This window comes from Protopterus annectens, chromosome 16.part0, assembly GCF_019279795.1.
Source record: "Protopterus annectens isolate FY-2018-M chromosome 16.part0, PAN1.0, whole genome shotgun sequence".
Lineage (NCBI taxonomy): Eukaryota > Metazoa > Chordata > Ceratodontiformes > Protopteridae > Protopterus > Protopterus annectens.
In genome coordinates, this window is record NC_056750.1 from 145,079,212 (window position 1) to 145,104,626 (window position 25,415).

General features: G+C 46.3%; 1 protein-coding gene across 1 annotated transcript in view; it reads left to right on the forward strand.

The window, feature by feature from the left end:
- LIG3 (DNA ligase 3) overlaps positions 1–25,415 on the forward strand; it is a 1,243,614-nt gene that overhangs the window by 1,217,460 nt on the left and 739 nt on the right. Inside the window, exon 22 of the mRNA XM_044058542.1 lies at positions 17,272–25,415. This exon is cut by the window's right edge and continues 739 nt beyond it. Coding sequence (XP_043914477.1) covers positions 17,272–17,505 — 234 coding nt within the window. The 3' untranslated portion in view covers positions 17,506–25,415. The remainder of the gene's footprint in view (positions 1–17,271) is intronic.

Consider the following 25,415-nt stretch of genomic DNA (forward strand, 5'->3'; position numbering starts at 1 on the left):
ACCAGTACCCAAGATGCTTTTGAAGATTCAGAAAAAAATTACCAGAGATCATTGTGGTGAACCCCTTTTGGCCCAGGCAAAGTTGGTTTTCCTTTTTAATGGAACTGGACAAGGGCAGTTACCACAAGCTTTCTCACACTGTGTCAGGAGTGACTGGTGCACTTCAGCTTAGAGCAGTTGCTACTGACACCCTGGATGATACTGTTTTGATACTTTTCTTGATACTTGTTCCATGAGAATATGCAGCAGGTATTGAAGGAGGCAAGAAACCTACATTTAGAAAATCTTTTGCTTACAAGTGGAAGAGGTTTTCTAGGTGGTGCCTAGATGATACCGGATTGCCTGGTGTAGTGTTTACCCCTCTGGTTTTAAAATATATTTGTGAGCTACTCAACAATGGTTTATCTCATGCATCTGTCAAGGTGCATCTTACGGCCATCTCAATTTGTTTGCCATTGGATCCTTCATTCATCTCCATTTTTTGGTCAAACAGTTTATGAAAGGAATGTTGCACCTGAGACCCCCTCAGAATGAAATTCTTCCTCCTTGGGATCTTAACTTTGCTCTTGAAGATACTGACTTTCTAACCTTTTGAACCTGCCTTTCAGGCTAATTTCAGGTTCATGACGTGGAAAACTGTTTTGCTTATTGCACTGACAGCTGCAAAGGAGGACACTAAGCTGCAAGCTGTCACAGTGGGCCCAACCGTATCTAATTTCCCACAAAGACAGTTTCTAAATTTACCATCAATCAAGCCATCAGTCTCCCAGTTTTCTTTCTGAAACCTAAAAACAAGGGAGACAAGATTCTGCACCTTGGATGCTCACAGGCAGCTCGGGTGTTACCTTAACAGAGCTAAGTCCTTCAAGAAAGCTTAACAGCTGTGTATTTCCTATTCTGGGGCTAAGAGGTGTCAGCCTATCTCTAAGCGAATTATAGCTCATTGGTTGTCCTCTGCTATTGTTTTTAGTACTCTCACCATGGTAAATCTATGTTGAGCAAAGGTAAGGCACATTCCTGTAGAGCCTTATCCTCTTTGATGGCATATTGGAAAGGAGTGGACTCTAGAAGCATTGTAGAGGCAGCAACTTTGCCTTCTGTTCATGTCTTTACAAAGCAGTACAAACTGGATTCTTTCTCGAGTTCCAGAGCAGGGTTTACGAGGACCTTAACCTTCCTCCTCCCAGACAGAGTAATCTACCCATATGCCACAGAGGTAGTGTGAGTGATGAACATAGTACAGTTGCATAAGTCCTGCTTACCTGTGATAGTAGATATTCAAGTTACACACTGCCTCAGTGGCAGCATCCACCCACCATCCCCCTTATTTTATGTATAGTCCGACAGTATACAACCTTGTTTTGTTGTTGGTTGTTTGTGTTGGGGTGTGTGTGTGTGTCTATAAACTGGTTGGTATTGGGCAATTTTTGCTTTTGGTCCTTCTTGGTTCTTCATACTTGGCACTAAAAGCCTGAATAACTGACTTTGTGAGACAAGTGTTAGGCTTCCTCTGATGGGAGGGGTTTAGCCAATCTCCTATCACAGAGAGTTAGAAAAGGGGATTCTGAGCTCTGGAAATATGCAAGCGCTGATTTGTGTGCAGGCTCAGAACCAATATGCCACTGAGGCAGTATGAAATTCAGATATCTACTGCTACAGGTAAGGAGGATTTATGAAACTGTTCTGTCTTCTCAGAACTTCTCAACCAACCATACCTAATCTACCATCACACTGACACTAACCCCAGGGAAGGAGTTAACCTAATGTTTTATGTGATTCCAGAATCAGAAGAGAAGGCAGTTCAGGAAAAGATAAAAATGCAGTCCCTAGGGATGATTGAAGAGTCTAAGAGGGCCAGGAATAACCCTATAAACTTGGTCTCAAGGCCAGATGGCGCCATTAGATTTTGCTTTAACTTCAGAAAATTAAACTGTTTAAGATTAGCAGCTGTTCTCTGCTCTGGTAGGTAGGATGATAGAGCAGCTGAGGAAAGCAAGATTCCTGACCATGCCAGATTAACAAAAGGGTGTTGACAAATTCCCCTAAAGAAAAACAAAACACCTTTTCTACTCCTGAATACCTATTTCAGTGTGATGTCCTCCCTTTTTCCTTTCTCGCAGCTCCAGTGATCTTCCAGAGGTTAATTGGCATGGTTTTAAACTTCACATTGATTATGTGGTCACCTGTTTAGATGGTATAATTTGTACTCATAAGATTGGGAGTCTCACCTACCGAAAATGCAGGCAGTACTGAATTCCCTAAAACAAGCGGGACCAGTGCAGACCAAGTTTGTACTGAATTCTTCAGGTAAACAGGGCTAACAGCCAACATGTCCAAAAGTTAAATGGGCATAATGAGGGTTAAGTATTTTGAGTATATATTAGAAATGGGAGTCATCTGACCTCAAAGAAAAAAAAGGCAGCAAAGAATTGTCCAGTCCACGAGACAAAAACACGACTTTATATATGACATATGATTATTTACAAAATTCCAGATAGCTGGGCTGGCAGTGTCACTACCCCCCCCCCCCCCGCCAAAAAAAAAAACTCAACCTAGTTTTTTAAGTGACCGTTAAGAAACATTGCTTGAGAGGGTTGAGCCTATCTGGGAATACCTTACCCCATTCCCTGTATTGAGACCCCATCTGTGTTGGCATTGCTAACCCCACTGCGATGCTGCACTGTCGTATCTTATGCTTGCAACACTAGGCGCCACCTTAGTAACTTGTCATTTTGTACCCATGTTAAGAGATTGTGGTATGTAACTACAGTGGATTTTCTTCCATACAGATAAGGCTGAAGTTTCTGCAGTGCCCACACTATGGCTAGACATTTCTTTTCTACAGCTGCATAGCATTCTTCCCTGGGTTGAAGCCTACAACTGAGATATACCACTGGGTGCTCTTCTCCCTCTGAAGAAACCTGGCTAAGTACAGCCCCCACCCCATGGTTTGAAGCATCCACCTGCACAACAAATTATTTGCTGTAATCTGGACTGGCTAACACAGGGGGTCCTCCCAAAAGCTCCATTAAGCATCTGGAATGCCTGCTTACATGCTCGGGTCCACACTACCTTATCTGGCCTGTTTTTCCTTGTCAGGTCTGTGAGGGGAGCAGCTATGGTACTATAACTGGGGACAAACTTTCTGTAGTACCCGGCTGTCCGTAAGAATGCCCTCACCTGCTTTTTGGTATGAGGGGCAGGCCATGCCTGAATGGCTTCCACTTTGACAGGTCCTGGCCTGATCTTACCACTTCTCACTCTCTGTTCCAGGTAGGAGACCTCTGCCATACCCACCTGACATTTGCTGGGCTTAATGGTCATCCTTGCACTCTGTAGTCTGGCCAGCAACTCCCTGACATGCTGAAGGTGCTCTTCCCAGGAATAGCTGTAGACAGCAATATCATCTAGGTAAGCAAGGGCAAAATTTATTGCTCCTGCTAGGATACAGTCTACCAGCCTCTGGAAAGTCGCTGGGGCATTTTTCATCCCAAAGGGCATCTTTGTGAACTCATACAAACCAAAAGGAGTCACAAAGACTGACCTCTCTCTCTAGCACTGGGAGTCAAGGGCACCTGCCAGTAACTCTTGGTATGTTCAGTAGTGGTAGGATACTTATCCCTACCCAGCTGCTCTAAGGCTTCATCTGAATTGGGCATGGGGTAAGCATCTGACTCGATGTGACTATTTAATTTCCTGTAGTCCACACAGAACCTGCTGCTGTCATCCATTTTTGGTACCAGCACAACTGGGGATGCTCAGGGACTGCTGGACTCCTGAATTACCCCTAGTTCCAACATTTCCTGCATCTCCTCCCTCAGAGTCTGTTTGACTCCCTCAGGCACCCTATAAAGGGCCTGCTTAATAGGCCTTTGGGGTCCTGTATCCACATGGTGCTGCACCAGGTGGGTGCACCCCGGTTTCCCAGTGAACATGCCTCCAAACTCCAGTAACACTGCTTCAATTTCTTGAACCTGGGTAAAGGATAGCTGCTAGGACATTGCTACCCCTTCCACTGAGGTCTCAGTCCAAGCCTCACTGCGGAGAGATCAGTCACCTGATCCCCCCTCAGACTCCTCCTGCAATCCACTGCAAATCTCAGGACAAGGGCCTCTCTATCATGGTATGGTTTCATCATGTTAACGTGGTACAATTTGTGCCCCTGCCTATCAGTTCTACCGTGTAGTTAACATCACTGACCTTCCTTACCACCTTGTAGGATCCCTCCCAAGCTGCTTGAAACTCATTGTGTCTGACAGGAATGAGAACCATTACCTGCTGCCCTACAGCATACTCTCTAGCTGAAGCATTCCTGTCATACCAGACCTTTTTCTGCTGTTGGGCTTCTGCCACATTCTCCTAGGCCAAGCCCATGAGTTTCCCGAGTCTTGCCCTGAGGTTTATGACATATGCCACAACAGACTCCTTGTGGGATTCACATTCACCCTCCCACTCATCTCGAATCGGATCTAGAGGTCTGCTCACCCTATGCCCATACAGCAACTCAAAGGGTGCAAAACCTGTGGATTCCTGGGGAACCTCTCTGTAAGCAAACAACAGATGAGGCAAATATTTGTCTCAGTCCCTCTTGAACTGGACTGCAAATGCCTGTAGCATGGACTTGAATGTAGGCTTCAACCTCTCAACAAGACCATTAGTCTGGAGATGGTAGGGGGTGGTCTTTAGGTGCTTCACCCCAAAGTACTTTCACAGACAAGCCAGCAGTCTGACATGAAATTGGCACATCTCTCAGGCAGTATTTCTTTTGAGAAACCTACCCTGCTGAAAATCTCTAACAAAGCATTTGCCATCTTCTCTGCCTCAGTGGAGGACAGAGCCACTGCCTCAGGGTATCTGGTAGCATAATCTACTACCACGAGGACATACTTTTTCCCTGTGGAACTAGGTATACTCAGAGGCCTCACAATATCCATAGCTACCCTCTGAAATGGCTCCTCAATTACAGGTAAAGGCAACAAAGGGGCTTTCACCTTGTCTCCTGCCTTGCCTACCTTTTGGCACTGCTCACAGGTCCTGCAGTACCCTGTTAAATCTCTGGAAATCCCAGGCCAATAGAAGTTCTGCACAGTACGTCTCTTTGTATGTTTTATGTCCATATGACCTGCAAAGGGAATATCATGGGCAATGGCTAGAAGTGCCAGACTGTAATCTCTGGACACTACCGACTGCTGTAATCTCTCACCCTCTAGCCCTCCCTCAGGGTCCACTCCCTATACAGTAATCCTTTGTCCCGGTATACAGATTCCTCCTTCCCTTGAGAATCAGGTACCTCACTAGCTACCTCCCTCAGGCCTTGTATTGCAGGGTCTGAGAGCTGAGTCTGTCTCAACTCTCCCTTAGTAACCCTTCCCAGCTCCCCTTCCACAAGAAGTCTGGCATCCTCTGACAGCGATCCCGCACTGTCAGCCTGGGTACTACTACTACTACTCACCTCTGCCCTTGCAGTCAATCTGTCCAAGGGAATGTCAATACCCACATGCTGCTGTGGTTCACTTTCAGTCTCACTGCTACAGGGTAGCTCCCTCCCTGAAGACCACCTCACCAGTCCTGGATGCAAGTGTGCGGTCTGTCTGGGTCTCCCCCAGGCTACCAGACCCACATGCTTGTCTCCAAGCCTGACCGCGTGTAACTGAATGCATACATGGTACTGCATTATCAAAATTATTCCCTATCAGGACATCTGCAGGGATATCCTCAAACACACCTACTTGCTGGCTTCCTTTTCCACCCTCCCAGTCAAGATGAACCGTAGCCAAAGGTATATGGAATGGAGTCCCTCCTAAAGCTCTGACTGGCGTAGACTGCCCAAGCAAGTAGTGCTCCTCTGTAACCATTGCAGGCTTCACAGTGGTTAAGTCAGAGGCTGTGTCTGTCTTAGCCATGGCCTCTTTCTCATTCACTATGATAGGATATAATCTCTTGTGCTAGTTTGGTACCCTTGTTGACTTGAGACAACCTATTGTTGGCATTTTTTTCACTCCCACTTACTGGCTCTCCCACCTTTTGTTCCCCACCTTGCCTCCGTGGTTGTCTATGTGCTACATGGCCTCACTGGTTGCATTTAAAACACTTAACCCTTGGTCCTTGATCTGTACCTGAACTAGTGGCTTCCCCTGCTACTGGCAGACTCCATTGGGGCAGTCTAGGTTGCCCACCATGGGTTTCCTTAGACCCATGAGCAGCACTGGGTGTCCTTTTCCTGTGCAGTGATGCCCTGCTTGCTAGGTATCGGTCTCCCTTCTTCCCCAATTCATCTGCAGTAGTGCATTTTCTATCAGATAACCAGATTCTCATGTCCTCAGACAAAGTGCTAAGGGCCTGTTCCTTCACCAAAAGGTCTGCCAGCCCTTCAAAAGTGGTGACCTGACATCGACTTACCCACCTATGAAAATAAGTGCTTGGTTCAGCAACATATTCACACACACTTTCATCTGCTTTGCGTCTATGCTCATGAAAATGTTTCCTATAAGCTTCAAGTGTTAACTTAAAACATTGTTTACTACTATAGATATACCATTATTGTTTTTCCCTCTTCTATCACTTTTGGAGCTCTATTAGCAGTTAATATAAGTAACCCCCTTTTCCTTTGTCCAAGATATTCTGCTGAATAACCATCCTGAAATCCCTTCTTTATCAAATTCACATGCTGATTTCTTTCCAAATGTGTCTGTTGTAGCACAGCTGTTTGCGATCTGCATTTCTAATTATATTTTACTACTCTTTCTTTTTTTGTATGTCCTTGTGAAACCATCCGCATTTAAAGATCATATGGAAAGTGTAGTCATAAGAAGTTATTATACCCACCTGTTATGTATAACAGCTTTTCTTAAAAGTCTAGTTTCAGATTTTGTGTTACATGCATACACTATGTTGGTAGATTGATCTTTTATACAGTTGATCTGAAGTAGTTAACTTCATTTGTGCAGCAACCTATGGGATTCGGAACCAACCTCGGATCCGAACTGGCAGTTTTCAACAGCTTTAGATCCAAGCTCCAAGCTCCTCCCCCTACCCATAATCCCCTGCCAACCCTGACTGACCTCAGATCTAGTTTGCCGCCGTTATCCAACAGCAGCTTGATCTACAGCTACAAGCTTTCAAGACTTTTGTGAGAAAAAAATTACCATTTTCCTCTCCTTTCTTCTGTTTTTTGGTTGTGTGTGTTTACAGGTCCCTTTTTGTAAAAACCCTGTCTAGTTTAACTATATATTTTTTGGTCTTTTACCTCCCCCTTCCTTCGTGGTTCCATTAGGGTTGTGTGTGTGTTTGGGGCCTAACGTGTGTGTTTCTCTCTTTTAGTTTAAATGGCTGAGGCCCCAAAATTGATCTTTTCCAAGTGCACCAACTGTGGCCATAAGCTGTCCCCGGCGGATGGCCATGCTCGGTGTGTGTTGTGCCTTGGGGTTGAACACCTGTCTTCTGGTTGTTCCATCTGTGTGGCGTTCAACCCCAGGGCACTCAAGGACCGGAGGTCCAAGCTGATTCTGGCGGGTCTTCTGACCCCGGATTCGGCTTCTACCTCTGGTCCTCCTGTGGCTCCCGCTGCGGCGGCTGCCACTCCTGCTTCCCTCCCCCCGGCCGGGACTCAACCTCCCGCCTTAGGCCCAGAGGAAAGGGAGGCCAGGAAAGAGAAAAGGAGGGAGAAGCACCACAAGTGGCGGGCCGAGGCCTCCGCTTCGGCCCCCCCCCCCCCGGCTAAGCGATCTTCTCCCTCCAGGACTTCTGGGTCTCCTCCGTCTCGGATCCGGTCCCCGTGCTTTTCACTGGGTCTTGAGGAGGAGAAGATCTGATCTCCTTCGAGGTCATCGAGGCGACACTCCCATCCCGCCTCGGTGGCCTCATCAAGATCTACTCGAAGTCTCATGGATGCAGATTTGGACCGGATGATGAGAAGATTCCTCCAGGCCCAACTGCAGATGGGAGTGCTCCTGCCTCCCCCCCTCCGGGGGGGAGCTAGACCCCTTTTTTTCCCCGATAGCTCCTTCTCTGTCCCGCTTCCTGGGCTCGGAGTCTTCAGAGCTGGGCAGCCTTGGAGCCGGGGGTGTGTTGGCACTGATAGTCTCGGGTACTTCGGCGCCGACACTTCCCTCGAGTCTGTTGGGTCCATTTTCTTCGGATCCGAGCTCTCGGAGCCGAGGGCTGAGCTTCCTATCCGGCGGTATCGGTATGCATTCGGCTCCGTCCAGGTCGGAGCATGCTGGTCTGTCAGATCCGATCGCTTCGGTGCCGGCCCCAATCCATACGTCGGATCCGAGGGAGGGTCTGCTTTCGGATTCCAGAGAGAGCAGCTCTCCCTCGGCATTCGACATAGTGGAGAGGGCCTTGTTGAGAGATTCCAGGCTCGCAGCCCTTGCCACGGCTCCACCCTGCACACCTTCTCAGTTGGGTCCGACTTCCATCACCCGGCCCTAGGAACAGCCTACTCTGACGTCCCAGGTTGTTCCTTTGGAACATGACGTGGCTTGTGAGACCTCTTCGGACAGACCCCCCCCCCCCGAGGAGGTTCCTCACAAGCGAAAGTGCAAAAGGAGGCACCTGGACTCCCCCGAGTCCTTGACTGAGGACACGGATTTGGAGGAGGGGGAAGGCTCCCCAAGATCACCCCCCGAAGATGTCTCATTTGGTGACATCATGGAGATGCTCAGGATAAAGGGGGGGGTGGTCTGCCCCAAAGCCTACCTCGGACGAATCCGTGTTCCTGGAGATGTTTGAAGCAGGCCTGTCTACCTCTTGGGTGTCCCCTCCGGCTGACCCTCTGGTAGATTTGATTACTACTAGGGAGTGGAAGGAGCCGGACTCTGTGGAGCCAGTCCCCAAGCACTCGGACAAAATTCTTAGCCCACCCTCTGACAAGTCCCACTGGAGTAAGGGTACCCCTGTAGATGCCATGTTGGTGGCGGCTGCACCAAGAGGGAACTAGCTCAGGAGAGTCCCTCGGTTCATCCCCCGAGCAAGGAGTCTCGGTCGATGGACCGTTTAGGGAAGCGGGTCTTTAGTTCGGCTACCTTCTCTGTGAGGTCGCTGAACTACATGGCACATGTGCTTCGGCTGCAGCGGGACCTTATCAAAGAGTACACTGCGTCGCCCCCCCGAGTCCATGTCGGCGGAGGACAAACGTTTGCACTCCACCCAGATGGCCGCTCTACGATCCATTTCAAACACCTCTATGCGGCTTCTATCCCATGCCACGGAGGGAGCCGCTAGAGCTAGCGGAGTGGGCCTTGTCATGAGGCTTCAGGCCTGGCTCCGGCACTGTGATTTTGCGGAACCCTTCAAGGTGTCTTTTGTTAATGCCCCTTTCGATGGTTCTGCCCTCAAAAACGGTTCGCAATACCTTGGTCCAGAGCGAGAAGGACAGGAAGACGTTCTCTGCTCCCCAGAGGTCCTTCTCCAAGAACCAAAAGGGACAGAAGAAGATATGGTTCCGGAAGTCACAACAGTCCGGCCCCGTTCCGGACACCCAGCCCTTACGCGGCAGAGGAGGGCAGGGTGGACGCCACCCTAGAGGCAGAGGGGCCCCGCGCAACTTTGGATCCAGAGAACCCTTCTCGGACCAACCCACGCAACACCCCTGAGGGGTTGCCCGACTGCTCCACTCTAGAGGCAGTCGGGGGGCATTTCTCAAAGCACCTAGCAGCTTGGGAGTCCATCACGACAGACCGCTGGGTGCTTCGCATTATATCCAGAGGATATCAGATTCCCTTTTCTCTTTATCCACGCAGCCCCAGATACCTCCCTGATGTCCCACCCGATCAGAGGGAGGCCGCAGCAACAGAAATCCAACAGTTGCTGGGAAAAAGAGCCATCCAACACATCCCCCCAGACCAGTGCAGGTCGGGGTTTTACTCCAGGTTCTTTTTGGTGCCAAAAAGACGGGGGACTTAAGACCTATCCTTGACCTCTCCTCCCTGAACCTGTCAGTAACCAAAGAGAAGTTCCGCATGGTCACCCTTCAATCCATTCTCCCCCTTTTGCGGGAGAATGACTGGATGTGCTCTATAGACCTCAAGGATGCGTACTACCACATTCTGATAGACAGGCGATCCAGAAGGTTCCTCCGCTTCCGGCTAGGAGCCAGTCATTTGCAATTCAGGGTCCTTCCCTTTGGTCTCACTACAGCCCCCAGGGTGTTCACCAAAGTGTTAGCAGTGATTGCGGCCCACCTGAGGCTTCAGGGAATCCAGGTCTACCCATACCTGGACGACTGGCTCCTGACCGCCCAGACAAGGCATCTACTCTGCGCAGCCAGAAACTACTTTCTTCGTCTAGCTCCCCGGCTAGGGATCACTATCAACATAGAGAAGTCGTCTCTTACCCCGACTCAGACCATAGACTTCATAGGGGCAAGATTAGACACAAACCAGCTCCTAGCTTTCTTGACCACAGACCGGCTGTGAACCCTGAGGCTACATGTGTGGGCCATTCTACATTATCCAGCTCCTCCGGCGGAATTGGTCCTAAGGGCTCTAGGCTCGACGGCAATCAACCTTTTGCCAATGGCACGTTTGAACATGAGGGTCTTGCAATGGACCCTCCAGGTCCAGTGGTCCTTCCTTCGATTTCCTTTGAGCCATCCCATTCCCCTCAGCAGGGCTTGCAAGAGGGCCCTCTTATGGTGGCTCCAATCTCCGAATCTCCAGGAAGGATGCCCCTTTTCTATGGCCCCTCCCCTAGCCACGGTGACCACGGATGCCTCCTGCCTCGGGTGAGGGGGGCATTGTTCGGGCAGGACAGTCCAAGGCACGTGGGACCCCATAGAGATCTCTCTGCATATCAGTGTCCTAGAGATGAGGGCAGTGCTGTTAGCATTGCAAGCACTTCAGCACCTTCTTCCTGTAGGAACTATTGTGATTCAGTCAGACAATATGTCTGTTGTCTGGTACATCAACAAACAGGGGGGAACCAGGTCCTACACACTCTGTCGAGAGGCCATGAGGGTGTGGGAATGGGCGATCTCCACCAACCGCTTTCTTATAGCAATGCACATTCCGGGGCGGTCCAACATCCTAGCGGGCAGACTAAGTCACACCATCCTGTTACCACACGAGTGGTCTCTGAATCCTGAGATAGCGAATCAGATTTTCGCCATATGGGGTCAACCCTGTTGCGATCTCTTTGCTTCTCCCGCGAACACAAAATGTCACGACTACTTCGCTCTCATTTCCCCCTCCGGGGAACCTCCGAGAGACACTCTGGTGCATGCTTGGCCTTCCGGTCTACTTTATGCTTACCCTCCTCTTCCTCTGATGCTGAAGTTTCTGCAGAAAGCCAGCCAGTTGGGGAGCAGGATAATCCTCATTGCCCCATTCTGGCCTCATCAACCCTGGTCCCCTTACCTTTGGTCTCATCTGGTGAATCCCCCTTGGATTCTGGATCCCCGTCCGGATCTAATATCCCTCCCCCTAGATCTCCCAGTCCCAAATCTGGACAGCCTCAAGCTCACAGCTTGGCTGCTCCAGTTCCATTTGTAGCCAGGACTCCCGGTATCTCTTCCCCAGTTAAAACTATTCTAGTAGCAGCGCACAAGCCTTCTACTAGAAAGGTCTATAGTAGCAAATGGAAACGTTTCTCTATCTGGGCAGAATGTCAAAATTTGGATCCTTTCACAGCTCCTTTGCCAGCGGTATTAGACTTCCTGTCAGGGCTGTTTCATCAGGGAGCTAGCTGTTCCACTGTCAAGGTTCATCTAGCAGCTATCTCTCACTACCATGTCGGACATAATCTGCGTCCCTTGATTACTTCAAAGCTGTACAAGACCTTCCTGAAGGACACCTTCCTGCTCAGACCTCCGGTAAAGGAAGTGGTACCTCCGTGGGATTTGTCGTTAGTGCTTCAGGCTTTGACAGCTCCCCCCTTTGAGCCTGCAGCTTCAGTGGATCTCAAGTATTTGTCTTGGAAGACTGCCTTTCTCGTCGCCATCACCTCTGCTAGAAGAGTTTCTGAAATTCAGGCCCTTTGTGTCAAACCCCCGTATCTAACCTTCCACAAGGATAGAGTCTACCTCAGGACCAATCCCTCCTTTCTCCCTAAGGTTGCTTCCGAATCAAATATCAACCAGTCCATTAATCTGCCAGTCTTCTTTCCCAGCTGTCACAACAAAGGAGAATACAAACTACACTCTTTGGATGTGCATAGACAACTTCGATTCTATATTCACAGGACATCTGGTCATAGGCAATCCGACCAGTTGTCCGTCTCCTTTGCCAAAATGAATTTGGGTAAATCGGTATCCAAAGTTACATTAAGTTACATTGTCTCGATGGATCTCGCAATGTATTCTTTTGGCTTATGAAAGTTCTGGTAGGCCCACGCCTCAGGGAGTCCGTGCCCACTCTACCCGATCTATGTCTACCTCTGCTGCTTTTAGATCCAGGGTATCCTTAGATGATATTTGTTCCGCTGCCACTTGGGCCTCATCTCATACCTTTATCAACCATTATATGGATATAATGGATTATGGATATTATCTCCAGAGGGAGAACATCCTTTGGCTCTATAGTGCTCCGGAACATCCTTCTATGATGGCTGCCCAAGATTCAGGTAGCTGGGGACTCTGTCCCACAGGTTGTTGCACAAATGAAGTTCACTACTTCAGATTAAGAAGTTATGTACTCACCATAACGTTCCATCTGAGTAGATAAACTTCATTTGTCAGCAACCGTCCCCCCCTCCTTCCCCCTGACCTTCGATTATTCACATTTGCTGTCTTCAGAGATGACCTTTGAAATTGGTAAATCTGTAGCAGTTGCTGCTTGGGGACAAACTTGATCTGAGGTCAGTCAGGGTTGGCAGGGGTTTATGGATAGGAGGAGGAGCTAGGAGCTCAGATCTAAGCTGTTGAAAACTGCCGGCTCTGATCCGAAGTCGGATCCGATACCCACAGGTTGCTGACAAATTAAGTTTATCTACTCAGATGGAATGTTACGATGAGTACATAACTTCTTATTTAAGAACTGCTATAATTCTTAATGAAAGAAGCAATGGAAAAAAGCATTCCATTTGCCCATAATCCATTTTTCCCTCCCTGCAGGACCTCTCAAAATGTGGTCTCTACCTGTAGTCATCTCATTTTGGGGGGGGTATTTCCTGACCTAGATGAGAGCACTACTACCCATTTGTTCCTTCCAGGAGATCCTAATCAGTCTTCAGTTCCATGACGAGGGTGGGGTGTAGGAGGGAGCTGGTGAGTCCTGTGGGTTACTATCCTTTTACTCCAGAATCATCACTTCCTCCCCTTGGCAGTTTTTTCGAGTTCCACTGTTGCTGTCTCCCACAGGGAAGCATACTTCTGCAGGCTGAATTTCCCTGTGCTTATGACTGTCAGTGCAGGCATACGTGATGGGCTGAATAGGCTCTGATTCCACTGGGTGTGCAACACCTAGTCCCCCACTAGGTGTCACCCATTTGGTGAACCAGAACCACCTCACTCCACTCAGGATGACTGAGCCAGCACTGAACACTGATTTTTATCTTCCCCAGCCGGCTCCTCCAGGTATCCGCACACACCAGGCTGAACAAGGAGAGGGTCACAGTAAGCTGCCTATCGGGCGCTAGAATCCGCCACATAACACAAGCACTCGGGTCACTCCACGGCAAGTACAAATATGACACAGTCATTGTCCATGCTGGTGTGAACAACCTGAGACGTACCTCCCTGGACTACATGAAAAGAGACATAGAGGAGCTCTCTGATTATGTAGCCCAGGCAGGTATGACCCTAACCCTGAGCAGTATCCTTCCTTCACCAAGAATGATGCCACAATATAGAGACAAGATGATCAGCTTTAACAATTGGCTTAATGTCTGGTGTCATTCAAAGGGGATCCAGTGTCTGTCTGCCTGGGATGACATGCTTGACAAGCCACGCTGCTTCAAGGGACGGCTTGCACCTGTCACCCTGGGATTCGGATATTGGCTAAGGCTCTTGCCACCCCATAGTGCCTTTTTAGGCAAGGCTCAAATTCTAAACCTACCACCCTAGAAAACAAAAATGGGAAGAAACTGAGGGTAATGCTGCTCAATGCCAGAAGTCTAAATCTCAAAATGCACGCACTCGAGGCCCTTCTCAGTATGGAGAACATCGATGTCTGTGCTGTAACTGAAACCTGGTTCAAGGCTCCTGAGAGCACCCCGGCACTATTAGGTTTTACCTCATATCATGCGTTCCCGCCCCAAAACCCGGATCACACCACAAAAGGAGGGGGTGTATCCATATTCATAAAGGATACCCACACCTCCAGGTTGGTGGCAACGCACGAAGCTTCGGAAACCATCCAGGTGCAACTAACCATAGGCAAAACTGCTCTACAAATTGTAGCATGCTACAGGCCACCCTCTCAAACTCAGGAACCCCACACAGCCTTCCTGAAGACACTGGAGGGTATAAATGTATCTCCAAACACCATCATATTGGGTGACTTCAACTACCCGAATATAGACTGGGAACATTACTCAAGCCCTAACTTTCTAGCCCAACGGTTCCTGGAGTTAAGCTAGTCACTGTTCCCACGAGAGGAGAAAATATACTAGATCTCGTTGTCACAAACATAGGGACAAAATGCTCCACACCGGAAGTATATCCCTCATTGGTGAGATCTGATCATAAACTAATCTCACTGGAAATCCACATCCCGCCCCCACCCCAAACAAAAAAGACCATAGTGAAGAACTTCTCTAAAGCAAACTTCACACTACTCAAGACTGGTGTGGTATCCTTCAAGGCCCCTGAGCCAGTGGAAACCACAACCCAAGCTGCGGAAGCCCTTACAAATGCCTTCTATGAACACCTCCAGGACTGCATGGATCAGGCAATCCCAAATAAAACCAAGACTCTTTCCACAAAGGGCAAACGTCCAGTCTGGTGGACCCCAGCCATTAACAAACTTTACAATAAGAGGAGAAAGCTATTACATGATAGAACAAAATCCATAAAAGGGAAGTCACCCCTGATCATTATTAGTAAAAAATACGAGCACTCATAAAATCAACTAAGGCCAATTTTGAGAGAAAAATTGCCATGGATTCAAAGGACAATCATAAGGCCTTTTTCAGCTATGTTAGGAACCTGGGTGGAAACTCCCAGATATGCTCAGAATTAGTCCAAAATGATACAAAAATCACTGAACCCACAGACATTGCCAACATACTGGCAGACAGGTTCAGTGCAAACTTCACCCCTCCCCTAAAGGAGAGATAACTATCCCAGCCGAGTGTAGCCTCCCGGACATCTCAAATGCGCAGGTGAAAGCTGCTCTCTCTAAAGCTAAAAACACAGCATCAATGGGACCGGATGGTGTCCCCGGCTGTGGGCTACACGAGCTAAATGAGGAATTAAACCCGCACATAAGGCAGCTGTTTAATCTCAGCCTTACCACAGGATACGTGCCCAAGGAGTGGCGTCACGGCAACTGTGGTCCCACTCCACAAAGGCGGCGCCTCACGGACCCTGGTAATTACCGCCCCATAAGCTTAACAAGTCTAGTCTGCAAAGCTATGGAGAGGATCATAATGGAGCTCATAAACAAAGATATAGGGACTTGCAGACATTGGACCCGACCCAGTTTGGCTTTGTCAAGGGAAGATCATGCCTTTTGAACTTGGTCAACTTCTTCGAAACAGTCACCAAGGCCATTGATGAGGGAAAGGCAGTCCATACAGCCTACCTTGACCTTGCAAAGGCTTTCGACACAATACCCCACTCGGGTATTGTAGAAAAACTTACCAGCTTAAATGTAAACCCATATGTCACAAGATGGGTTGCAAACTGGCTTAAGGACAAAACTCACAGGGTTAGAGTTGCTGGCGCTGTGTCAGACTCCAAGCCGGTCACAAGTGGTGTCCCACAGGGCTCAGTCCTTGGCCCCCTATTGTTTGGCATCTACTTCTCAGAAGTACAGGCCAACATGGGAGGACTTTGGCTGACAAAGTTTGCAGACGACTGCAAACTGGGCGCCATAGTGGAAAGTGCATCGGACACGGATATCCTTCAGAAGGGACTCACGGAAACAGATAGTTGGTGCCAGAGCCATGGCCTGAAGTTAAACGCCAAAAAATGTATAGTCATACCCTTCGGGAAAAACAAGGTAACCCCAAGCTACCATATAGGTGGCAATCCACTAAGCACAGAAGAGGTTATCAGGGAATTGGGGACCCAGGTTGACAGTGGCCTTTCTTTTGACACTCACGTTGCTAAAGTGGTTAGAAAGACCTTCTACATTGCCCACCTGATCATGAAGGGATTCACATCCAGATCTAGTGAGGTCATTGTTCCCCTGTACTCTTCACTTATCAGACCAATGATCGAGTACAATGCCCCATTCGGGATGTATCTCACCCGACATCTGCAGCAATTGGAGAGACCCCAAAAGTTCCTCACCAAAAGGATAAAGGGACTCCAAAATCTGTCATATGCTGCCAGATTGAAGAAACTCCAGCTCTATTCAGTCGCATACCGTCTGCTCAGAGGTGACATGTGCCTGACATACAAGGCCATGTCCAACCCGGAATTAATGGACATGCTCCACCTCAAAAAATCCAAATCCACCAAAACCACTAGAGCAAGCGACTTAAACCTTAGCACGGATATAAATAGGACGTGCTGGAGGGATAGATTTATCACTCAGAGACTCCCTATTCTGTGGAATAAAATCCCGGTCCATGTGAGGCAGAGCACCTCGCTGACACTGTTCAAGAGAAATCTAGACCTGTGGATGGGAGATCGTAGGTTTACCCCGGGAATCATCTCTGTGTCACTGCTGGACAGAGGCACAACAAACTAATGGGCACAGTATTTTTTCATATAAGGGGTGGCGTAAGCCACAAAAATTTGGGCTAGGCTTATAAATGCCTTAGGGCAGATAGCCTAGTATAAACCTATGAACTAGTCCAGCTCAGATCATCTGTGCCACAGTCAAGGTTTTATCCCGCTATCCCACAGAAACGTTTATGCATAATTTTTATTGTCATGTGGCAGACATAATCTGGGAAAAAGTACATTTCTTCATGAAACTCTTTTTATACCACTGATTTAGTGGAAAAATGATTAAATGTAAAATGATATGCAGTGAAGGAGGACTTGATAATGTTTTGGGTTTTACTGTTTATTATAATTTGTTATGAATTTCCTTTTTGCATCAGTTGCAGATGAGTGTACAGTAAACCGCAACAGTTTTGCATAGTTTCTGTTTTTAATAAATGTTTATAATCATACATTTTTTGATTTTCCTTTGTATGTACTGTTTTGTCTTTCAGACACTGTTGGACATATTTACAGGAGTAAAACTATACCTACCTCAGTCACTGGATGATTTCAGCAGAATACGGCGTTATTTTATTGCCTACGATGGTGAAATTGTCCCAGAGTTTGATCCGTCTACAGCAACCCATGTTGTGGGTGATGTTGAGGACAACACGCATGCTACTCGTGTGTCTTCTGACTGGATTTGGAAATGCATTAAACAACGCAGGCTTGTGCCTCCATGTTGACAGCACTAACAGTTGAACCTTTGCGGGCATGCTGAAGTGAGAGTTGGCAGCTTTAGGTGCCTCTCCATTTTAAGCAGAATATTCACTAGCCAAATGATCAGCTGCAGTCTCTCAGGAATTTAGCAGATGAAAAAAATGAACATTTTTTCATCCATATTGGTTACATATTGTTGTCCAGCAGCCTGTCTGCTATTTACTTTTTATAGTAAAAACTGTTGACTGCTCTTTCCATTTCACAGCACACCATTTTTCTTGTTGATTACATCAAAAAAAATTAAGCTGTTTCACATGCAGATAGGTAGGTTTTCCTGCCCTAGAAGATCCTAATCGGGACCCCACTGTTGTCTTTCCTAGGGGAAGTACAGAAGATAACCTCCATATCCAGCTCTGGTAATGAAGAAATGGTCCACAGATAACAGGTGTCATTAGTGTCAAGGCCAGTGTGTGGAATGTGTGGCTTGTTTTCTCATTAGCTGTCACTTACCCAGAAAAAATGACCACTGAAGTGCCTTTCTCATAAAATGAAGAATATACAGATTTTTGTCCTGATGTAAAGTTCAGCCTGGGCTACGTACTGCAGTTCATGATGTTCGGCTACTGTTTACTGTTGCATTACAGACTTTCAGGATTCCTGCCTTCAGAAGCATGCCAGCCAGCTTGACTTCCAAAACTCTTTATCCTCCCTTTCTTGATGTGTACATCAGGATGTCAGTGGTTTTTAATAGAGTTTGCTCAATGCAATCTTCTAATCTTTCTTGCTACAATTCAGGGATCTGCTGAAGCCTTCAGTTGTGTTATCAGTCTGTCAGTTCATCCTCTTTCCAGAGTTTCAAATTAGTACCAAATTGGAAAAAAAAGATCCCTTTTTCGTTTTGTGGTTTGAATCTTTCCAGAGTGAACACATTTCTTAAAGTTATTGACAGCTGTAAACATGTCTGCCTCTGAAGTTAATAATAGTATTAACTGTAGGAAACAGGTCCCCAAATAAGACATCCACATATTGTCCCTGTATTGACTGAAACTGGAATATGACATGTCCATTTGTCACCATTATGTTTCATTTAACTAGGGACCTTAATGTGCAGGGTGGAATTGCTCCAGAATTACTTGTCTCTGAAGAGGGCATGAGTTTAACCATGGAGAAGAAGACTCGGAAGGCTGACAACCCTGCATCAGAGTCTGATAGCCCCACTAGCCTCAAAAACACCATTGTTGTCTGTGTGCCTTTGCAGCCCCCCATATCTGACATCTTTTACAGCCAAAGCCTGGGATGGGCAATCTATTTGGAGGCATCTTTGCCATCAATCCAGATCACATCCTTACAAACCAATATCCTGTTGCCTTTTGCTGGGCATGAGGCCTATCCAAGAGCTTTTGGGCCAACACCATTATCATGGGACTGGAACAAGGTTAAGTACCCTCCCACAAACCAAGGCTTCCAAAGTGGATTTGCACTCGCAAACACAGGCTGAAGGCACCCACGCCAAAGTGGACGGCAACTAGCTCGACTCAGCTGGTGTAGAGTGGACCTTCCTCCTTCCAGGCTTCCTCACAGGATTTCTTAGGCTAGCCTAGGACTATATGGAGTTTTTAATGTCCAAATAGCCGGCTTTCAATCACTATCACAGGTCCCTTCTGTGAAAAGGAGGAAGAGAGTCAACTCCCAGAGGGATTCAGATACCTAAGATTTAAATCTGTAAGGCGTGGTATATGTTGAAAAAGTGCCATCTTTTTCTCTCTTTGTCTCTTAGCTAGAGTCAAACACTGAGGGCACATTGCCCTCTGGGGATGCCTCCCGGGAATGCCTCATTTAGGCTACCCTTCACAGAATGAAGGTGGCCTTTAAGTGGGAGGCCAAGGATTTCTCTCAAAAGCATATTAGGTACAGGAGTTTTCTGGGGCTGCCTGAGTTCAAACCTCTGGCCATTTCTGCAGTTGTGGTAGTCCTGGCCAGTGTATTAATAGTGCTGGCAGATTCCCAGCTCCCTGCTCCTAGAAATGCCAACCATTTCTGTATGGTCCATGATTCCCACAAGTACCTGTATTAGGTTCCTGTGGCTAATTCAGCAATGATGTATTTGTGTTCCAGCAGGCGTTCTAATGTGACCACATCTAGAAACCCTGTTTCCAATGACAGGAAGAGCAGAATCCTGAAATGCTTTGGGGAGAAGACTTGCAACTTGGCTACTCTGATTGTCTGGGCTCTTAACTGCTGGTTTCACATGCTAAAGCTCCAAGAGTCTCTTTCTAAGCAGCTGAGACAAAAGACAGATGAGAATAAGGATGCTTAACTTATGCAGACTCCATTTACAGGTTGCCAGGTATTCCATGAAATGCGACTCTGATGTAGTGGATGCATTATACAAGTTGACTGCTACAGGATCTGTGGTTAGGAGACTAATCCCCTCCCAGAAAATATGAAAGCAGAACACATTGATGCCCCCCCCCCCCCACAACAAGGACGTCTATTTGTAGTTCCTGCAGAAAAGGTATTTAAGAAACTAGTGGTAGAGGTGAAAACATGCAGTCATTCAAGATTCCTTTCATTCTGTTTGCTAAATATGTTAGACACTGCCCCAGTAAAACTTGCCCCTCTAGCCTAAACAGGAGAAGAGCATGTCACAAAAGGTCAAGAAGGGCTTTTGCAGGAAAAAATAGCAAGCTGATCAGAGAGGAAGCTGAGGAGAGACCCAAACACCTTCTCAGCAGGAGCAGCTGTGGCTCAGCAAAGCCAACGCCATCCTTTTTCTTTCCCCTCTTTTCCCACCAGCACCAAACACCTACCTTACTTTGCCATAAATCTCCCCTTTAAAGGTAAGAGGTAGACTAGTCACCTCTGTGTTACACTGGGAGGCCATCAAACAAAATAAGTAGGGCTTCAGAATATTAAAACAGGTGTACAGACTGCAGTTCTATATAAAAAATAACATTTAAGGCATTCTGCAGGTTCCCACGGATCAAATATGCCTCATCCCTCCTGTGCTAAAAGACTTGATATCACAGAGAGCCATAGAGATGTTACTAGAAAAAGAAAAGTGGATGGGATTTTACTCCAGACCTTTCCTAGTCCCAACAAATGAAGGTACTTGGAGGAGTATTTCGGATCTTTCCAATGTGAACACATTTCTAAAAGGTCAAAAATTCAAAATGCTGACCTTGCAGAGCCTTCTACCTTTACTCCAGGTATATGTCAAATAATCAAAACTTCAAAGGACAAGTACATCAATCATATGTTATCAAAATTCAACTTATCTTAAAAAATAAAACACTATTTTTGCATGGAGATAAGCCCCCCCCCCCCACACCCCACATGCTCTTATAATGCCAAGATATCACTTTAGTGGGAAAAGGGCAAATTCCCCAATCCCTACTGTCTTGCACAGGAAAAAGCCAGTAATATGCAATGGCTTTTCTTCTATTTGACCAAAGGAGTTCTCGATAAAATTAATGAATACCCTTTACTCTGTTCATAAAATCTTATGGTCATCCTAAACTAAAAGGTTCCTACCTTCAAAACCCCATAACCAGGGTAGACAAGACAGACAGTGCTTGGCTTCAAGTAATTGCCTTTTTCAGGGCAAAATGCATTCACATTTATCCTTATATGAATCGTTGCTTGATCAGACATCATTGATAATCTGGCAGGTTCTAGACATTGCTTTGAACTGCTTCAAGTGTGTGGAACGTATTTTAAGCCCCTCCAGAGTCACACTTTGCTCCTTTGAAATGAGTGCTGTATGACATGCTAGTGGAAGCATGCTTATGGAGCAAAATCCATCTGGAATTGCATACTACATTCTTCGTGAGTCTTGCTGGACACTGAACAGTAAAAAACATTCCTTCCTTCAGACAAGTTTTTCTTTCTGTTGGGGAAATTTCTGAGAAGAATCAAAGCTCACAAGGAGACTTCTTCAGAGTCTTGGCATGCATGGCCGTCTGTATCCTGCTCATTTTCATATATCGATTGCATATAGGAAAGCTGGAATGGCTCGTCAAAGATGGGTGGTGCAACACACCAGTCTTTACAGTGCTGCATTCCACTACTACCTTGCATATTACGGGGGATAAACTAAGCTTGCCTCAAACTGGGGAATACCATTCGAGGTGCCCAGGGGGACCCATGCACTAACCTCAGATTCATCTTGGGAAGGTTCTGTGGGAGAGCTGAAGGTCCAGGTACTTGGCACAAGGCCTGCATAAGGAGTAATTAAAAAGGATGATGGTAGTGATACTGGCCATCAAGGCATTCAGGATCCTGTGTCATGAGGGAACCCTGTGCATCCAAATGAAGAACACCATAGTGATCTAGTATGATAGCAAATAAGGGAGTACTCTTATCTGTTGTTCACTGACAGTACAAGTATGGAAATTGGCCCAGGAGTGAGGCCCAACCATCTCATCTCAAGGGAATATGTTTGCAGAGTAGATGATTAGAACCAAAGCGGATTCTGATGTGGATGTTGAACATGGATGTTCACAAGTGGAGTGTTCCAGATGTTGAACCTTTTGCTTCTCTAGAGAAGAGACAGTTAAGCAAATTTTACATGAGGATGCCAAAGGTGGGGGCCTGGGCAACAGATGCCGTGTACATTACCTGAATAGTTCTGTATACCTTTTCCTAGTATTCTTGATTCCCAGGATTCTGTAGAAGGTAAAGGAGAACAGGCCACAAATGCTGTTTTGACTGATGCAGCATTTCCTCTTCCTCCTGCTAAATCTCACAATAGTAGGACCACTTCAGTTTTGCCTCAGCTTGTGCCCTCATAATCCAGAATGAAGGGTCCATAATCCACCTCATCCTTAGAATGTTAAAGCTGACAATGTGCATGACTTATTACTCATCTCTTTCAGGCATGTTTTCTGATGACATGCTGTGCATCTTGATGGAGGTCAGGAAACCCAACACCAAGAAATCATACTTTGCTAAGGAGAAAAGGTTCTTACTGAGACAGACATTAGTGCCCATGTGCTTCCAGGGTGTCATTGATGCTTGCTTACCTGTCAGTCCTCTGACGACCAGTTATGTCCTCTTATTAAAGGTACACTCATAAGCCGTCTCATTGTCTCTGCCTCCTCCTGGATTTCAATTCCTTAATGATGTGCTGCATTTGAGGCAACCCAAAAAGGAAATCTCTCCACCATGGGACCCAAACTTTGTTTTGCAGAAGCTCAACTTACCATCATCTGAGCTAGCCGCTTCCATTGACATCATGTTCCTGTCCTGGCGTACTGCATTGCTGGTAATATTAATCTCTACAAGAAAGATTTTTACCTACAGGCAGTCATGTGTAGGGAACCTTTTCTTATCATTCACAAGCACAGTCACGCTACAGACTATAGCCATACCTTCATGACTAAGGTGGTGACAGAGATGACACTGAACCAGGCTATTCACCTACTTGTATTCTTCTCATCACCTCCGAATTAGAAGAAAGAATCGAAATTTTATCGGATGTCCACTGATAACTTCAAGACTTTATTTGAACAGAAGAAAGCACTTTAGGAAATCTCTCCTGTAATTCATTTCATTTGCCAAAGGCAAAGAGGGAAAGGCACATTAGCAATCAAACCATATCTAAAGTCAAAGCACACTGCATCTGTTTCTGTTACTCATATAATAGTAAGACAATTCCACTTCAAGTGGGAGCTAATTGCGTGAGAGCAACTGAGGGTGCCTCTGTCTTTGTGAGAGGATTAGTATCCAGTCAGTCTTGGAGATGGCTTCCTTGTCCTCTCAATGCATTTTTTTTCCAGGCATTACATCCTAGGTAGTGTTTCCAGGGCTGTGCTTGGATTTGCTGTGGCCATTCAGTGGGGCCTTTTGTGACTTGCTTCCTCCAAATGAGAGCCACACTCTAGCCATAAGCTCTGGGAGTCTTCCCAGGAGTCAGTACTATAACAGTGAATAGTACAATAAACATAGTGCAGTTGTATATGAAACATGCCATATTTGTAAATGTTTGAGTATATTCATTGTTGCAGCACCTTTTCCCTCTCCATATCTCTCTTAGAATGGGTACCCAGGTCAGCCACGTTTTCCTTCACTGTCTGCCTCTGATCAGGCACTTTCCCTCCTCAAGGCATAGCAGCATCTTTATGATAGCTTTGGGAGTCCTTTATTTTCCCTCTCTGTGGGAGATGGGTCGATCCAGGAGTCAGGTTTGCTTTTTACCTTTGTACCGAACTGCTGTAGCCAGGGCAAGGAAGATCAATAGATGTTGCTGGCTGGTGTCACTTTATACCACTGGCATCCTGATGTCCTTATGAGAAGAAGTCTGCTAGCCGAAGAAGGGAGGGAGGATGAAAAGCTCTCATAGCTGGGCTGACCATCATGCTTCTGCAGGCTGTAAGACAGACAGTTCATGCTGAAACAGTGAATGTACTCATACATTTGCAAAAAGGGTAAGTTCCTCGTACAACATTACTTTCCTTCCTGGTTGGTGAGTAACGGAACAAGAGCTTGGGATGTAATAAATATAAGAACTGTTTGCTATTTTCATCTCCGTGTGGCACCAGGAACCTAAATGGCATGTATCCTCCCATAGTGGGGCTTCTTGTGCACCTCTGACAATGAAGCTGATGCACTGGTTTACTCCATATGGTGATAAATGGAGTTGGCATATAATGTGCTTTACTGTGCAAGTACAAACCTAACAAGTAAATGTCCTGAAATGCTGATCTCAGACAGCTCCTAAAGTCTAGCTGTCATAATCCTTGAAAATATGTATATAACATGCTGTTTTGGGCATGTGAATTAATCACTGCTCCTTGCATTAATCCAGGAGATTTTCTTCTAAGACGCTTCACCTCTTTCCCCAACAGAATATTTGCTGTGTGTACACTTTATGGCAGGTCTGAAATTACCATTTTAAGACCATTTGCTTGAAAGTACTTCTGAAAAAGAGTTCAAAATGCTATCAGGCAAATCTAAGTGAAGTTTATTTTTCATTATTTGTCATTGTGGAAAAGCCCTTCATACCCATGCAGAATACTTCAACTCCTGCACCCTTGCAACTAATACATTGAACTACTAGGTCATTATATCTTTGGGGAGGATAAGGAGACCTCAGTCATTCACACCACCGAACACTTTGTTTTCAGAGTGCCAGTACTTCTCATCCAATCCTGCATGTACCTCCGCCTTCCTATTGTAAAGCTTTGCACTCTCTGAATATTTTCTGCGAAGTGATCATTTGTATGTTATGTATTAATTTCTGAAGAGTATTCATAGTTTAAATAGTGGTCAAGAAATGCCAACAAAATTCAGAACATTTTTTGTAGAAATGTGTAGTTAGTTATAACGAGACCCTATCTTACATCTGTCTGTCTCCTACCTTTATGTGTAACCAAGACGTGTACTATGAATAAGTGTTAAAAATCATGCCAGTTTTAGGCATATCCTAATAATTGTGTTTCCAAATTTACTCTGGAGTTTTTATAGTTAAGTAATTTTTTTTTTTTAGATAGAGTCTCTATGACTTCTACTTCACTCATGTTCAGGTCTTTTTTTTACACCAGATATGTAGAAGTGTTCTGCTTAGAAACAAAAACTGCTGTTAGACTTGGAAATGACCAAGTGAAAGGTCAGAACAATAAGTGCCTTAATTGGAAAACCTGGTTAGATTTGTTACAGCAGTAAACCTAGTTTCTACTCTGAAACTAAGCAAAAGTAACTTTTGAAGGAAGTAAATGATTCCAAATAAGTGACTGTATTTTTTTTTTTTTATATATTTTTCTCTACCCCACAACTGTTGATCTTTAAGACCCAGATGACACCATTACATTCATTCGCCATCACCAGGGAAAGAGTTGGCTACAGCAGGAGCATAGGCAGGGTGGGGCAATGAGGTCAGCCACCCTAGTTGTAAGGTGTTAGTGGTCGCAGTCAAGAAATGGCTCGGGGGGGGGTA